Below are 18,195 nucleotides of genomic sequence, written 5' to 3' on the forward strand. Positions count from 1 at the left end.
TATGGATCCCACACACAGGCAACGCAGCAGACTCCAAAATTGTGGGACCCCAGTCTGATGGGCAGCCAGTTTGCCCCCAGAGTCTCCTACACGCCCTTGTTCACTTAAGTCATGAAAGGGGGTGTGTAGAAAAAGGAGGTATTATACATCTGGTATCAAAACTATGGTTTGTACCTGGTCTAATGGCAGTGGCTGAGCACACCGTACAAGGTTGCGAAATTTGCCAAACATAATCACAGAGGGAAATCACCCATTACATTTGACTATCCGCCCCTGGCTGAGGCTCCTTTTGCCAACCTACAGGTTTCCTTTGTGTACATGCCAGCTAGTGGGGGGAAGGGGTTAAGTGTTTGTTAGTAAGAGCTGATATATTTTCTAAGTGGGTGGAGGCCTTTCTGATCCAAAAAGATGATACCAGAATTGTGAGGGATATCATTCCTCGCTTTGGGGTCCCTTATCAAATCAATAGTTACAGGGGAACCCACTTTACCGGGAAGTTGATTGAGAAATTGAGTCGGGCTCTGGGTTTCAGCTGTGAATACCACTTCCTATTATCAGCCTCATTCCACTGAGGTGGTGAAATGAATTTACAGGGTACTAAAAGATACACTGGTTGAAGTGTGTCAAGAAACTGGGTAAAAGTGGCCCAAGCTGCTGCCTATCATCCTGTACACCTTACGAAATCAGGCCAACCAAACCATATAACCGTATAACAATCACAGCACGAAAACAGGCCATCTCGGCCCTCCTAGTCCATGCCGAACTCTTAATCTCACCTAGTTCCACCTACCCGCACTCAGCCCATAACCCTCCACTCCTTTCCTGTCCATATACCTATCCAATTTTACCTTAAATGACACAACTGAACTGGCCTCTACTACTTCTACAGGAAGCTCATTCCACACAGCTATCACTCTCTGAGTAAAGAGAGTAAACAAATTGATCCTGTTCAAGGCCCCATGTCTGCCGGATCCTGACCCTCATTGGGAGCAGATGAAAAGACTATTGAAGCAGTGAACCCCTTTGGGGGAGGCCATTTGAATAAACCAGAAGCAAGCAGAGGTGGTGCTACCTCCACCGGGAGAATGAAACATATCCTTTTATGCCTGGTGGCACAGTACATGTAAAAACATTAAAAAAGAATTCTCTCCCAGGTGGAAAGGACCATACCAGGTATTCCTCATCACTTGAAACCCTCCTGCTAATACTGACAGGCCGGAAGGGAATATTGGGGGTGGGAGAGGGGAATAGCACACCTGCTAATTAATATTTCTACGCTTATGGCTTATTAATATGCTAGCAACAATCTCCCATTACAGACTAACCTTGCTCTTAATAATTGCGGTGGTTTGTTTATTAGAATGTGCGGTGCCCCTCCTGAACTCTTGCCTCTTGCTTCCGGTACCCTCTGAGAACAGTACTTTTTCCCAGTTAACCAGGGGTTCCAAGCTACCTAACAAGAGACAGACCAGCAATCTAAAGCATGATGAGGAAGCCTGTCTGGTCGTGTGACCCTTCTGCCCTTCTCCCAAGGATCAGAATGATCAAAAAGTAGGGGACCGTGGAACATTCTGGCCAACTGGGTTGGGTAAATACCTTTCTGAGACTATAGAATTGTGTATCTGTATTCCTTATTGCCTGGATCAGCAGAAAATCCTGGTGTTGCCCTTTGGCCTACTGTTGTAGACAAAAGAATACACGACGCTGACATCTAGCCTATAGCTGTAACCATGAGGCTACGTGACTTGACTGTTTTTTTTTCCTCTCACTTGCTTCGAACTATACCAAATATGGACATGTTAAACAAACCACACCTATTAGAATCAACCATTAAGAAGGTGAGTGTATTGATTGTAAGCAGAATCATTGCTCTCCCCATGTCATGTAAATAAAGAGTCTCCTAACAAATACCAGGGTCGGAATGAGGAAAAAAGAAATTCCCTAATAGTCTGTTGTTGTTTGTCGTGCATAATCAATGATCAGGATGATAATGTGGTTATTTAGATCAGCAAATCTGCGGATGATACCTAAATTGGTCAGTGAGGAAGACTATCAGAACTTGCAGTGGGATCCAGACCAGCTGGAAAAATGGCAGATGGAATTTAATGCAGAGAAGTGTGATGCAGGGCACCGAGGAGTGTGCAGAACAACGGAATCTGGGAATATATTGAAAGTAACATCACAGATAGACATGGTCATCAAGAAAGCTTTTGACACATCGGCCTTCAAAAATCAAAGTAGGAGTACAGGAAATGGGATGTTATATTGAAGTTGTATAATATGTAAGCGAAGCCTAATTTAGAGTATTGTGTGCAGTTTTGGTCACCTACCTACAAGAAAAATGTAAATAAAGTTGATAGATATAGGGAAAATTTACAAGGAAGTTGCTGGGACTGGACGACCTGAGTTATAAGAAAAACCTGAATAGGTTGGGAGCTTTTTTCCCTTGGAAAGTTGAAAATTGAGGGGGGATTTGATAGAGGTATACAAAATTATGAGGGGTGTAGATAGGGTGCATGCAAGCAGGCCTTTTCCACTGAGGTTGGGTGGGACTACAACTAGAGATCATAGGTTAAGGGTGAAAAGTTTAAGGGGAACATGAGGGGAAGCTTCTTCACTCAGAGGGTCGTGAGAGTGTGGATAGGTCCATACCCAGCGATGGTCCTGGTGCAAGTCGATGGAAGTAGGCAGTTTAAATAGTTTGGCATGACTGGATGGGCTGAAGAGCCTGTTTCTCCACTGTACTTTTCTATGACTCTAAAATCCATATAGACAACATCCACAGATCTCCTTTCATCAATCACCCTCATCACCTTGTCAAAAAACTAAATCAAATTGGTAACTTGAACCTCAGAGCCATGCTGGCTCTCGCTAATTAGGCCATGGTTTTCCAAATGCTCGTAAATCCTATCCATTGGATTTCTCAATACTGTTCAGTACTAATCAACAACCTCCAAAACCCGGCCGGTACTAATCAACAAGCTCCAAAAGAGGACCTCTGCAGCTGGATCTTTGACTTCATCGGGAAAGCACAGATAAGTAGGATCAGAAATAGCATCTCCTCGCATACGATCAACATCGGCACATCTCAAGGATGTGCACTTAGCCCACTGCTCTTCTCTCTTCTACACCCATGACTGCATAGCTAGGCACAGCTCAAATCCCAATTATAAATTTACCAATGACACCAGTATCATTGGCAGAATTTCAGATTGTGATGAGGAGGCGTACAGGAGTGAGATAGATCAGTTAGTTGAGTGGTGTCAGAAGAAGAATCTTGCACTCAATGTCAGTAAGACCAAAGAATTGATTGTGGGCTTCAGGAAGGAGAAGTGAAAAGAGTGAGCAGTTAAAAGTTCCTGAGTCTCAACATTTCTGAAGATCTATCCTGCATCCAATACATTGATGCAATTACAAACAAAGCACAACAGTGGCTGTTGTTCATTAGGAGTTTCAAGAGACTAACAAATTTCTACTGATGTACTGTGGAGAGATTCTAACTGGTTGCATCACCGTCTGATACAGAGGGGCCACTGCAGAGGATTGGAAAAATACTGCCTCATGGGCACTAACTTCTCCATCATTGAGGACCCACATCACCCAGGACATCTCCTCTTCTCACTGCTATCATCAGGGAGAGGTAAAGGAGCCTGAAACAACAGTCAGCAATTCAGGAACAGCTTCTTCCCCTCTGCCATCAGACTTTTGAATGGATATTGAACCGAAGATCATTGCCTCACTATTTTACCCCTGTCTGCACTACTAATTTAACTTTTTTAATATATGTAAGTTTTTATATCAGTATGGATTGCAATGTACTGCAGCCGCATAATGACAAATTTTGCGACGTATGCCAGTGATATTAAACCCGATTCTGATTCTGCATTGATGTTACAACACAACAAATTTCACGACAAACACAAGAAAATCACAGATACTGGAAATTCAAAAAGAGTTCAAGAAAGCAGAAGGAGCTGTCAAAAATGGACCAAGTGAATTTAAGGGCTGGGTGGAAGCTAGAGTCAAAGTTGATGAAATTCACAAGCTCAGCATGGATGCCTTATGCAGCACCAACGTAGTCATCAATGTAGCAGAGAAAGAGCTGGGGAGTATTACAGAGCAAGGCTTGGAATATGGACTGTTCTACGTAGCCAACGAAGAGACAGATATAGCTGGGGCCCATGTGCATGCCCCTGGCCACTCCTTGAGTCTGGAGAAAGTGGGAGGAGCCAAAGGAAAAATTGTTGAGGGTGAGGACCAGTTCTGCAAGACGAAGGAAGGTGGTGGAGGAGGGTATTTGGTTAGTTCTTTTGTCAAGAAAGAAGCAGAGAATTTTGAGGCCTTCCTGATGGGACTCATTCTGACTGAACATCCATGGTGAAGATGAGGCAGTCAGGGCTGGGGAATTGAGGAGATCGAGAGCATGAGAAGTGCCACGGGTGTAGGTGGAAAGGGACTGAACCAAGGTGCGTAGAATGGAATCAAGATAGGAGGACGTGTGCTCAATGATCAGAGCAGACAGGGACAATTGGCCTACTTGGACAGTCAGGGTTGTGGATCTTGGGTAGGAGGTAGAAGTAGTGCAGGGTAAGGGAACTATGAGTTTAGTGGCAGTGGATGGTCTCGATTTCACGACGTAAGCATAACTCTCCTCTTAACTCTTCAACCTTCACATTCTTCCTATTATTTATCCAAATTATACCAATAGGAAAATACTAATTTAGGATCTTACTTATATACACTAGCTCCAAACAGATTTCCATTTTGATCCTTGGCCTAGGTATTCTCTTGTTTCTGGATACTGGGATTCTCTTTATTCTTGCTTGCCTAGGCCATTTTGCCCTCTTTTTATCCTCATTTCTTTTTTGCTCCATCATACATCTCTTACAAACTTCAATGAACTTACCCTATACCAAATGCCTAAGCATAACACATGCTTCCTTCCTGGAAACTATAGTCTGGTGAGTGACATGTCAACAGTAAGGAAGTTATCAGAGAGGTGTTACACCTGATTCTGATTCTCTCCAATAACCATCTATAGATTACTTTGATTTTGGCATGGCTTTTAACAGGATTCTGCACTGCAGGCTTGATTAGGTTAGGGCAAATGGGATCCAAGGCATGTCGACAAATGAGATCCAATATTAGCTTGGTGATAGGAGTCACGGGGTAGTTAGTAGTCAAGAAGTGCTTATCTGACGATATATATATAGGGATTGGTGTTGGGACCATTGTTGTTTATCATATAAAAATAATTTGGATAAGAACATTGGTGGACTTAATTGCAAAATTCGTTGGGTAGTACATAGTAAAGAAGATTGTGAAAGAATACTGAGAATAAATCAGTTGGAAAGTTGAGTGGAGTGATGACAGATAAAATTTAATTCATACACATTAGGTTAACAGGAAAAATGCAGGAACCTCAGGCATTTTGATGTACAGTGGGACCTTAAGGTGAAAGTTCATAGCTTCCCAAAAATAAAGCATTCACCATACAGTACTTGACTTCATAGGCTCAGGCTTTGAGGAGAAGAGTTGAGGTGCCACATTGCTGCTGTAACAAAATATTGTTCAAGCTGTACTTGTTTAGGACAATGGAGAATTATAAGTATATGGTAGCAATGGTGCACAAGAAATTCGAAAGGAAGGCTTTACATAAGGAGAGATTGAATATGCTGTGTTTAGTCTCACTGGATTAATGGAAGCTGAGAGATGACCTTATAAAGGTTGATTAAAAGTAGATGACAATCTACTCTTTTCCAAGAGGGGTAGATTCTAAAGCTTGAGGCCATAAGTTTAAGGTGCAAGGGGAGAAATTTATATGCTAAGGAACAGATTTTTCAGAGTTTACATTGAATTATCTATGGAGGAAATGGTGGAGGCAGATGCAACAACAACTTTTAAAAGGCATTTGGACAGGTCCAAGGATTGGAAAAGAGTAGAGGTCGAAGCCTAATGTGGGCAAAGACATGAAGTTACAACTGCCATGGATGAGTACAGCCAAGGAGCCTTCTTGGCATGCGATACATCTTTATGATTCATGTTTATTAAAAATGTAATGTATACCTATTACATCTGTACTGCTGTTGCTAAAATCAGCTATTCTAACAGCAGATCCCAAAGATGAACAAAGGCAACATTCGCACAGAAGCACCAATACCAATAAGTTTCCCCACAAATCACACACTATCCTGATTGGAACATTTCTCATTGTTGGCTCTTAATCCAAGAACTCTCTGCCTGACAGCACTATAGGTGTACATTCCCCAGAAGGACTGCAGAGGTTCAAGGTGGCACTTCAACACCAAACTCAAAGTCCAAAATGTCCACCAACATCACCCAAATCTTGAGCAAGAAATGTGAACAAACAAAAGAAAAACTGCCAGGTGAGAGGATAAGTTGGCTGATAAATTTTATCCAGAAATAAATTATCAAAATAGGTGAAGGGATTAAGCTGAAATTGATAATAATGGTTAATTTTTTTTCTTAGAGATTTGATAGTTGAAGAATGTTAAAGTAGTAAATAGTCTAGTGGGTAAACTAAGAACAGCAAACAGACAATTTAAGGATTCAAATTACTTCCATTCAAAACAAGCTCAAATGTTTACTCAAAGGAAAGCTGAAATTTAAATATTCCTTGTTTACTTTGCTCTAACTGCAATATGTACACAATTATTCCACTTACCTCTTGGAAATTGATGACCTGCTCCATTGGGAGCTTCTCCTCCTCCTCAATGGCATGTTGCATTGTGCGCTCCACTCTCTGCAGCAAAAAGTCAAACGCTGCTGGGTTCTGAAAAGTAGGTCAATGACAAAAATTCACAATTTAAACAATTCCAATAGTCTTATCAATCTTATTATGTTTATGTTAAATTCCCAATTAGTAATGCCCAAGTAATGTATAAAACTGACAGCATCCTCATTTAAAAAGAAATTAGTTTCCATCCATGGCCAAGATACAAAGTAGCAGCCTTTTTCAAAAACCTCAACCAACCAGGTTCTCAAAGGTGACAGCTGGGTTGGAAAGAACATAGGTCTCTCTTCTGATTTTACTTTGATACCATTCAAAATTATGACCTCTGATCAATCACTGGACCCCAAACACTCCCCTCTCTCATAGCTGCTCACTCATATTAACAGCTCTGAATTCAATTGAAACTTGACACATTGAACAAACCATAAATTTGGTTTATAACTGGAACCTAATGTGCTACTGCAGAATTCGCTATAGCTGGAGGCCATTTTTTCCAATGAGACATTAGCAAGACAAGTTTGCCTATAAGGTACAATCCTGCAGAGATCGTCAGAATAAATACATTCAATTATGTAGTAATAAGTAGTTGAATAATCACATTACTCCCAGAGTCCAACTGTCAGAGCATTTTCCCTCAGAGAATTCCCCAGATGTACCTTGGAGAAAAACAAAACACCCTGCCTTCAGTTTTACACAGGTCCATTCATCACTGCTTGATCTTGGAATCCAGCTCCAATTTAACACCCAGAAAATTTTGTGGGTTAACCAGGGTTATAGTGGAGCACTTGACACAGTCAATAGAACTACTCTGACTTGGATATAATTAACAGCAACATTGTCTGGCTACCTCTCTTTAAGCCCAACAAATCATCAGCTTGCTATAGAAGAAATGGGAAAAGCAGATGATGACAAAAAAAAAATAGCAGGGCCTGCAAAGGCAGCAGCAAGGTACTCCTGAAATGCACTAAAAACAACTCCAACCCACCTCACCGTTAGCTGAATTTAAGCATGGTAGATTTGCTGAAATAAATTAGAACTTATTACAAATGGAACATGGTCCATACAGCCTTATACCTGCTGTCAAAAGCTTGCAACTATATAAAGCTGAAGGGAAGTAATTTTTCCAAAACACATCTTGAAGAATTCCCTGCGATAAATGCTCCCTAACATATGGGAGCTTTGGGACTGTATAAGTAAGATTATTTAGCAAGTTAATAGTACATAGTTTCCATGTGCAAGTGAGAATTTAAGGAGATAACATAGTCACTGAAAAAAGTTGTTTGAGTGCATATTAATGAGCACAAAGAATGAAAAGGAAAGCGGTATCGAATCTGAAGGCATAGTTACCAAATAGATCAGCCAGTTGGGCCTGTTAACATTTGGACTTTTTAAATACCCTCATAGCACAAAACAGGAGCAGTGAAGAATCTACTTCTCATCCCTGCTTAATAAATCAGATCACAGCTTCATGTATGTTTTACTTCATCTGATCAGAGATACAACACACATGCAACAGTTCATCCCAGATTTTTTGCTGGACAAAATTCAGATTACAGATAAGCCTCTTAACTTTGAATGGGTGTGCCCAGAGAGTTACAATAGCAGCATTAATACTCAAATACACACCATTTTAAATCGGCACGGTATATCACTGCGAAAAACTCCCGATTCCAAAGCCTCAACATGCCCTCCTACATACGTCTCCGAGTCAAGCACATGACCATCACTTGTCAGCTTATTAAAGACTTGTTCCTGCTTGTTTGGGAAGATGATGTTGGCATGAAAAGCCTGGACCATCAGGAGGGCCTCACAAAGTGTTCCAGACCCCTTTCTTAACACCTAAAACACAAAGATCTTATTATCAAAAGTAGAAATGCAATGAATTGCATCTCAAAATGTATGCGGATTTACCACGGGGAAAACAAATAAAGCACATTGCTTCATATAATTAAACAATTCAACTAAATCACATTTAAAAGTGCACAAGCTTCTTTACTGCCATTACAAAACTCTGAGGCCATCTTGTGGTGGAATTACACACTGGGAGACCAAGTAATGCCCACAGCAAACATCAGCACACATCTTGTCCCAACTATCATTAATCAACTCATTTATTTTCTATACTTTTGGACACCATTAAATAAAATGATAAAATATGTCACTTTAATAATTTCAATTCTACTGGTATCTAATGAATTTTTGGAAGTCTGTTGGATTTTAACTGTATGATGCATTTTACTGCATGTTTCAATGTACATGAGATAAATAAACCTGAATCTGAACCTTTGCATGAAAAGGATTCTTTTCTTTTCAGCATCCAATTTATGCCCACCTTTTCACCCATATTCCAATGGCAGAAGACAGGTTCCTGTACGGCCATAATCATACTTCCTCGATCACGGAGTACAACAATCAGATTAACATTCAATAAAGCAAAAAAAGCGGCAAACTGGAAGGCCATCAGAGTGCTGTAGGTAACCTAGGACAATGGCACACACATATAATGCTTTAAGTTTAATTTTTGTCTTTGTGTTTCCTGTGGTAACAAGCTGACCAATCAGTGGTTCGCTTGATCTCCCATTCACAGATTTTCTTGCTAACAGAACTCTTATGTTCATCATAATAGTCCTTGAATGAAGTAATCAGCAATAGTAACTCTGGTTTACTAGAAGCTTTTATGTTCTGTCTGAATTCCTTAAGATTCTTTGAATCAACACACTTAACTCAAAGTATACTTTCTTCAGCATCATTTCAACACTTGTAATTTTTTGATGAATTTATGAGGATTTAATGTATGCATTAAGAACTTGGATGGAATAGTAAATTTGTCTTCTTATATATTAAAGACATCTTTTCTGCAGCAGCAGTGCACTGAATAACCAATGGTTATGACCTATTTTTGGCATTTCCCTTGTCGGTTTGTTCTACTGCATAGTGTATAGTTGGCAAGTTTTGACTTTTTTTCTCATGTTCTTCATGTTTTAAAGAACTATTTTGTCACCTCCATGACCAAGTACACTACGTAGAAGTAGAATTGAACAGGGTTCTAATGTACAGAATTACAGAATTATCTAGCATATCTTAAAACAAAATTTGAAATTGAAGAAACAGTGCTTCATGTTACCTCTGCACCTGCTGTTGTTCAATTTCATGTTTAGCTGCTGTTCCACATTTCACTGCTGCCTCAATTTAAAAGGGTCAACATCACATTCCCAGTTCAACCCATTTTATTTATTTAGAGACAAAGTGTGGAACAAGCCGCTCCATCCAGAACCCACAGATTTAACCCTAGCCTGATAATAAGACCATTTACAATGGACAACTAACTTGTATGTCTTTGGACTATGGGAGGAAACCTGAGCAACCAGATGAAATAAACACACATACACACGGAGAACATACAAACTTTCTTACAGTGGACACAGGAATTGAACCATCTTTATCCTGTTATATTTAGACTATCAGTTATTACATTGCCTGCATATTACAGCAATTAAGTGGCATTCTGCTAACTCATACTGAGACAATCAGATGCAGAGGAGCATAGTACTGATTACTCATTTTTGTTTCCCCATGAGTCTCACCAAGCCCAAGTCTCATCACATAAATATTTCACAATCTTGACTGCCGCTTCTAATTATGTATTATTATGATAGTAAGAACTAAGCTTCTCTACCCACTACTGATGCCATGGGAGATGTTTTAGAGTGGAAATTTTTTTTCTCATCTTACTAGAACCAGCTGGCTATTGCCTTGCTGTTTTCAACATAATAGCTGAGATCTTAAATAGCAGCACAGCCAGGATACATTCCAGTATGAATAATGAGACTGAGAGAACGCTACTTTGCAATATCGTTCCTTATCTCACAAAAGTCTTGCTTCAGTCTGTACTTATGTCTATAATATAGTTTAATTGCTACTAGTACCTCATCAAAACATGGATCAATCAATTCTCTGAGATTTGCTTCTTTAAGCAGTTGTATCTCCTCTTTATTTTCTTAGCATCCTCTGAGAACTGTACATGCTATTAAAATCACTTTTGTTTTACCACTCTCCAAATGTTATCATAAAAACACTAACTATTCTTCTATTCTGAGAAGATTATTTCAGTCCCTTCATTAACATATCATCAGCTTCAGGTAGCACAATGAAAGGAACCCGTTGTCTACATTTCAACTTCGCTGGAATCTCATACCAAAAAAACAACTAACAAAATTCAATCACAAGAACTGGTGCAGCTCAAGGACTTCAAAAAGACTGGAACAGCCCCAAGTTCTCTGCAGCAACTCTCACAGCAGAAAGAAAGTTTAAAATACGCCGAATTTCATAAACCTACCTCATCAGGTTCCATTGGAATGATTGTACACAAGGCAAAAATGAAGGGATGCACGTACTTCATGTACATGTAGTAAGTAGACACAGCATCAGACACCGAGTAAGTCGCTAACGTCTGAAACAGAAAATGAGGATCATTGATATTCCAGGAACCCCTGCTGATACATCTTCTGCTAAAATTGTCAATTGTACATCAAGCTCTCTATATATATATATATATAATTTCCTTCAATGTCAGTCACATTGCAATTTTAGACATGTGCAATTGAAAGGTGTATAGTAATAATTCATCACATGTTGAAGTTGCAAGCAAATTTGAAGTCTTAAGACTGTATTCCTGATGATTTCAAGGTTTCCATCATCTTTTTGAAATTGTGAGAGAACTGTTTCCTTTAAAACAATTAACTTCATTCAGATCAGCACATGTTAATGCAAGTATCTTGGAGAATCAATTAAAGAATCCAAGGAAGATTGCATAAAATTGGTAAAAAGCAAATATATTCTTTAATTCGTCAGCCCGACATTTGTCAGGGAGAAAATGTTAGTAGCTATTAGTAAATATATTAGATTAAGGCACAGAATAATTCTTGGTAAGTATGTTAACATGGCTTTATGAAAAGGAAATAGTTTTTGACCTACTTATCAAAGCTCTTTGAAGGGACAATGTGCATTGTGGATAAAGGGGAACATATGCTGTAGATTTATGGAATGCATTTGATAGGCTACAACATCAAATGTTACTGTGGAAAATAAGAGCTTGTGATATAAAAAGCAAAATTTGAGGGTGGATGGGAGTTAGACAAATGAGCAAGAAATAGAATGTAAACTTAAATCAATATTTTTCTAGTTCACAGAATGTAATAAGTGGTCATAGAGTGATGAAGTTATACTGTACTGAAATCTGACCCTAAGATGTCTATCTACACTAATCCCATTTTCATGTATTTGGCCCATATTTCTCTATTCCTTTCCAATCAATTTACCTGTCAAATGCTTTTTAAACAGTGATCATAAATACTTCTACTAGAACATTGGTCCTAGTACCTACTACCCTCTGTGTGGGAAAAACATGCACCTTACATTTCCTTTAAGTATTTTCCCTCTCAGCTAAAACCCAAGTCCTCCAGCTTTAGGTTCCCTTACCCTTGGAAAAAAGACTGGGACCATCTATTTTTCTGTCATCATTACCTGTGGTTCTTCAGTGGCCATTCGACACATTTCTTCAGGATCCAATTCCACAGGGTCATAACCCAGTTTGGCTTTAGCTGCAGCCTTCAAGTTCTGACTACCCACAGGCAGGTAACTGTCTCGTTTCACCCATCTGACATGAAAAGAGCAATCATGACACATCAGTCCAACCCAAATCCAGATAGAAAGAGAAATTACTGTTCAGCAGTTCTCAACCCCATTCTCCTGCTTTCTCACTGTAACTTTTCATGCTCTTAAAAATCGACTTCTGCTTTAAATATACCCAATGACTTGGCCTCCACAGGCCATATGCAGCAATGACAAATTTGTACATCTAATTAGTATGCAGTGTCACGGAAGTTAATGCACTTATTGGCATCAATTTTGCTCCTTGGTTTGCACTTCAGAACAAAATACTAACTTCCAAGTCTCAGGTGAATCTTTGCAGTCATGCTTGCCTTTTTTTCTTCATTTGGAGATTTAATGCTTAAATGGTTTATTATGGGAATATATGGATATTTTCACATCTATATATGAACACATACATGTGCAATCTAAATACTTCAGTTGTAAATTCTATCAGCTTGCTAGCTTGTACAAGGACCCCTCCCAGGGCTCGAGTCATCTAACTGTGAAATTACTTTGTTTCTGGAGCAGTTTAAGGTTTGCCTCAGGCTCACTGTCTGTTAATGAATTTATTCACAAATCAAATTGGAAAGAAAGCTGCTCTGTTCTCATCTAATAAATGCTTTCATCTCAACAATGATTTACTTCTCACTGATTATTTATCTAGACCTAGCTTTTCTGGGTCTTTTCAAAAGTCTGGAAGTTTCACCTCCTGAAACATGCCCGGATTGGTCCAAGGCGAGCGAGTGGATGGTGGTTAATTTAAATACGTTAAATGTCAACAGTGAAGATTGCTCACAAGTTCTAAATTCCACTAATCATTCTTGGCATCAAGTTTGCTAAAATCTTTTGTATATGCCAGTGTTAGCATGATCTCAACCACAGTTGAAGATGAGTATTGATTATTTACCGGATTCAAGTTTTTGAATCTAGGCATTTCCTCAACTATCCATTAGGATTTTCTCTCTGCACAATGGAGCTTACCCTGTTAATAGACAAAGACATAAACCTATTATCTCTTTGTGCTCCATTTCATTGTTCCTTTCCAAATTTCCTCCTCAACTTAACAGGTGCTTGCATTGTGATGGCTTTATTTTGAGTAGCTAGCATGCATGTGATATGCAAAATTCAAGAACCCAATTGTTTCATCAAAACACTCTGTTCACATTTGCCTTAGGATTCCTTTCATTCTTTTTGATGGGCCTTTTCTTAAATAAACATATGGTTTTTAATTCCCTTTGTAATCTTCATCAGTTTTCACAAGCAGCTTGGCAAATCCTTTCATCTTGGATACAGAACAAGTTGTTAACAGTTATCTCTTTATGTATCTCTGTGATTTAGGACCTTCCAAAATGTGGAATTCTATCTACCCTATATTTTGTCAATATGAGCTAAATATGCTTAGTAGCATGCCAAGGTTTAAAAGGGAGACCGCCATATACAGTGGCCATCATTGGAGTAGACTGAGTCGGAGTGGGACGGCTTTGGCTCAATCAGTGAGAAACAGGCAGAGGTGAGGGTAGGTTCCGGTAAGTTTCTGTTTTGCTTCTTTTTTTTGTTCAGACTAGAGAGTATGCCAGGCAGGATGTTGGAATGCTCCTCTTGCAGGATGTGGGAAGTCTGGGAGACCTCCGGTGTCCCTGACAACGATACCTGCAAGAAGCGCATCCAGCTGCAGCTCCTCACAGACCACATTAGGGAACTGGAGCAGGAGCTGGATGACCTTTGGATCATTCGGGAGACTGAGCAGTTTATAGATAGTGGCTTCCAGGAGGTAGATACACCTAAGGAACAGGGCACAGGTAATTGGGTTACCATCAGGCAAGGGAAGGGGAAAGGGCAGGTAGAGCAGGGTTCCCCTGTGGCCATTCCCCTCCAGAACAGGTATACTGATTTGGATACTGTTGGGGGGGGGGGGGGGGAGGTTGGCTTACCTGGGACAAGCTGTGGCAGCCGGATTTCTGGCACTGAGTATGGTGCTGACCGGCAGAAGGGAGGGAGGAAGAAGAGGAGAGCAGTAGTGAAAGGGGACTTCATAGTCAGGGGTACAGACAGGAGATTCTGTGATCATGACAGAGACTCCCGGATGGTTAGCTGTCTCCTGGGTGCCAGGGTCAGGGATGTCTCTGATCGCATGCACAACATTCTGAAGTGGGAGGGTGAGCAGCCAGATGTCATGGTACACATCGGTACCAATGACATAGGCAGAAAGAGTCAGGAGGTCCTGAAGAGTGAGTACAGAGAGCTTGGTAGGAAGTTGAAAAACAGGACTTCGAGAGTAGTAATCTCTGGATTGCTGCCTGTGCCACATGCAAGTGAGAATAAGAGTAGGATGCTCTGGCAGATGAACACGTGGCTGAGAAACTGGCGTAGGGGGCAGGGTTTCAGGTTTCTAGATCATTGGGACCTCTTCTGGGGTAGGTGGGACCTATACAAGAGAGACGGGTTACACCTGAACTACAAGGGGACCAATATACTTGCAGGGAGGCTTGCTAGTGTTATTGGGGAGGGTTTAAACTAGATTTGCAGGGGGATGGGAACTAGAGTGCCAGAGTAGATAGTGGAACGGAGGTAAAAATAAATGATGTTAGTAGTTCGTGCAAAGTCATAAATAGTACGGTTGTGCATGGTGGTAATAATCTTCTGAGATGTGTATATTTCAATGCAAGGAGTATTGTGGGAAAGGCAGGCAAGCTGAGGGCCTGGATTTACACTTGGAATTATGACATCATAGCCATTACTGAAACTTGGCTACAGGACGGGCAGGACTGGCAGCTCAATGTTCTAGGGTTCCGATGTTTCAGATGTGATAGAGGTAGACGGATGAAGGGTTGGGGGGTGGCTTTGCTAGTCAGAGAAAATATTACAGCAGTGCTTCGGCAGGAAAGATTAGAGGGCTTGTCTACCGAGGCCATATGGGTGGTGCTGAGAAACAGGAAAGGTATGACCACATTAATAGGGTTGAATTATAGACCACCCAATAGCCAGTGAGAATTGGAAGAGCAAATCTGCAGAGAGATAACAGACAACTGCAGGAGACAGAAAGTTGTGATTATAGGGGATTTTAATTTTCCACACATTGATTGGGACTCCCATACTGTTAAAGGTCTACATGGGTTAGAGTTTGTGAAATGTGTTCAGGAAAGTTTTCTATATCAATATATAGATATACTAACTAGGGAGGATGCAATATTAGATCTCCTATTAGGAAATGAGTTAGGGCAGGTGACAGAAGTGTCTGTAGGGGAACACTTTGGTTCCAGCGATCATAACTTCATTAGTTTTAGCTTGATCATAGATAAAGATAGATCTGGTCCTCGGGTTGAAGTTCTAAACTGGAAAAGGGCCAAATTTGAAGAAATGAGAAAGGATCTCTGGTAAGGATGTGATTGGTAAGTGGGAGGCCAAAGGAGAAATTTAGAGTGAAGTTTGTGTGTTCCTGTCAGGGTTAATGGCAAAATGAATAAGATACAAACACTAGGAAATCTGAAGATGCTGGAAATTCAAACAATGCACACAAAATGCTGGTGGAATAAGGATAAGGAACCTTGGTTCTCAAGGGATATTGGAACTCTGATAAAGAAGAAGAGAGAGATGTATAACATGTATAGGCAACAGGAAGGAAATAAGATGCTTGAGGAGTATAAAAAGTGTAAGAAAATACTTAAAGAAATCAGGAGGGCTAAAAGAAGACATGAGGTTGCTTTGGCAGTCAGGGTGAAGGATAATCCTAACAGCTTCTACAGGTATGCTAAGAGCAAAAGGATAGTAAGGGATAAAATTGGTCCTCTTGAAGATCAGAGTGGTCGGCTATGTATGGATCCAAAAGAAATGGGGGAGATCTTAAATGGTTTTTTTGCATCTGTATTTACTAAGGAAACTGGAATGGAGTCTATGGAAACAAGGCAAACAAGTAGGGAGGTCATGGAACTTATACAGATTAAAGAGGCTGTCTTGAGGCAAATCAGAGTAGATAAATCCCCAGAACCTGACAGGGTATTCCCTTGGACCTTGAGGGAGACTAGTGTTGAAATTGCAGGGGCCTTGGCAGAAATATTTAAAATGTCAATATCCACGGGTCAGGTGCCAGAGGATTGGAGGATAGCTCTTGTAGTTCCGTTGTTTAAAAAAAGGCTCAAAAAGTAAGCCAGGAAATTATAGGCCGGTAAGTTTGACATCAGTAGTAGGTAAATTATTGGAAGGAATACTAAGAGATAGGATCTACAAGTATTTGGATAGATGGGGACTTGTCAGAAACAGTCAGCATGGCTTTGAACATGGTTGGTCATGTTTAACCAATCTATTAAGAGTTTTTCGAGGAAGTTTCCATGAAAGTGGATGAAGGGAAGGCAGTGGATGTTGCATACATGGACTTCAGTAAGGCCTTTGACAAGGTGCCACATGGGTGGTTAGTTAGGAAGATTCGGTCGCTAGGTATACATGGAGAGGTAGTAAATTGGCTCATTGGCTCAATGTCTAAGACAGAGAGAAGCCAGAGAGTGGTAGTGGAGGATTGCTTCTCTGAGTGGAGGCCTGTGACTAGTGGTGTGCCACAGGGATCAGTGCTGGGTCCATTGTTATTTGTCATCTATATAAATGATCTGGATGATAATGTGGTAAACTAGATCAGCAAATTTGCTGATGATACAAAGATTGGAGGTGTAGTGGACAGTGAGGAAGGTTTTCAAAGCTTGCAGAGGGATTTGGACCAGTTGGAGGAATGGGCTGAAAAATGGCAGATAGAGTTTAATGCAGACAAGTGTGAGGTATTGCACTTCAGAAGGTCAAGCCAAGGTAGAACATGCAAGGTAAATAAATGGTAGACAGACAGACAGGCATACTTTATTGATCCCGAGGGAAACTGGGTTTCGTTAGAGTCGCACCAACCAAGAATAGTGTAGAAATACAGCAACATAAAACCATAAATAATTAAATAATAATAATGATGATAATAATAAGTAAATTATGCCAAGTAGAAATAAGTCCAGGACCAGCCTATTGGCTCAGAGTGTCTGACACTCCGAGGGAGGAGTTGTACAGTTTGATGGCCACAGGCAGGAATGACTTCCTATGATGCTCAGTGTTGCATCTTGATGGAATGAGTCTCTGGCTGAATGTACTCCAGGACACTGAGGAGTGCACTAGAACAGAGGGATCTGGGAATACAGATACACAATTCCCTAAAAGTGGCATCACAAGTAGATAGGGTCGTAAAGAGAGCTTTTGGTACGTTGGCCTTTTTAAATCAAAGTATTGAGTATAAGAGTTGGAATGTAATGGTGAGGTTGTATAAGACATTGGTGAGACCGAATTTGGAATATTGTGTGCAGTCTTGGTCATCTAATTACAGGAAGGATATTAATAAGGTTGAAAAAATGCAGAGAAGGTTTACAAGGATGTTGCTGGGACTTGAGAAACTGAGTTACAGAGAAAGGTTGAATAGGTTACGACTTTATTCTCTGGAGCGTAGGAGAACGAGGGGTGATTTGATAGAGGTGTATAAAATTATGATGGGTATAGATAGAGTGAATGCAAGCAGGCTTTTTCCACTGAGACCAGGGGAGAAAAAAACCAGAGGTCATGGGTTAAGGGTGAAGGGGGAAAAGTTTAAAGGGAACATTAGGGGGGCTTCTTCATGCAGAGAGTGGTGGGAGTGTGGAATGAGCTGCTAGATGAAGTGGTGAATGCGGGCTCACTTTTGACATTTAAGAAAGACTTGGACAGGTATATGGATGAGAGGGGTTTGGAGGGATATGGCCCAGGTGCAGGTCAGTGGGACTAGGCAGAAAAAT

General features: G+C 40.5%; 1 protein-coding gene across 1 annotated transcript in view; it reads right to left on the reverse strand.

The window, feature by feature from the left end:
* The window catches only part of pole (polymerase (DNA directed), epsilon), a 146,518-nt gene that overhangs the window by 108,310 nt on the left and 20,013 nt on the right, over positions 1 to 18,195 (reverse strand). Inside the window, exons 13-16 of the mRNA XM_059988023.1 lie at positions 12,278 to 12,410; positions 11,091 to 11,204; positions 8,381 to 8,593; positions 6,686 to 6,793 (exon numbers count right to left, since the gene is read on the reverse strand). Coding sequence (XP_059844006.1) covers positions 6,686 to 6,793; positions 8,381 to 8,593; positions 11,091 to 11,204; positions 12,278 to 12,410 — 568 coding nt within the window. The remainder of the gene's footprint in view (positions 1 to 6,685; positions 6,794 to 8,380; positions 8,594 to 11,090; positions 11,205 to 12,277; positions 12,411 to 18,195) is intronic.

The sequence above is a fragment of the Hypanus sabinus genome, chromosome 13, assembly GCF_030144855.1.
Source record: "Hypanus sabinus isolate sHypSab1 chromosome 13, sHypSab1.hap1, whole genome shotgun sequence".
NCBI lineage: Eukaryota > Metazoa > Chordata > Chondrichthyes > Myliobatiformes > Dasyatidae > Hypanus > Hypanus sabinus.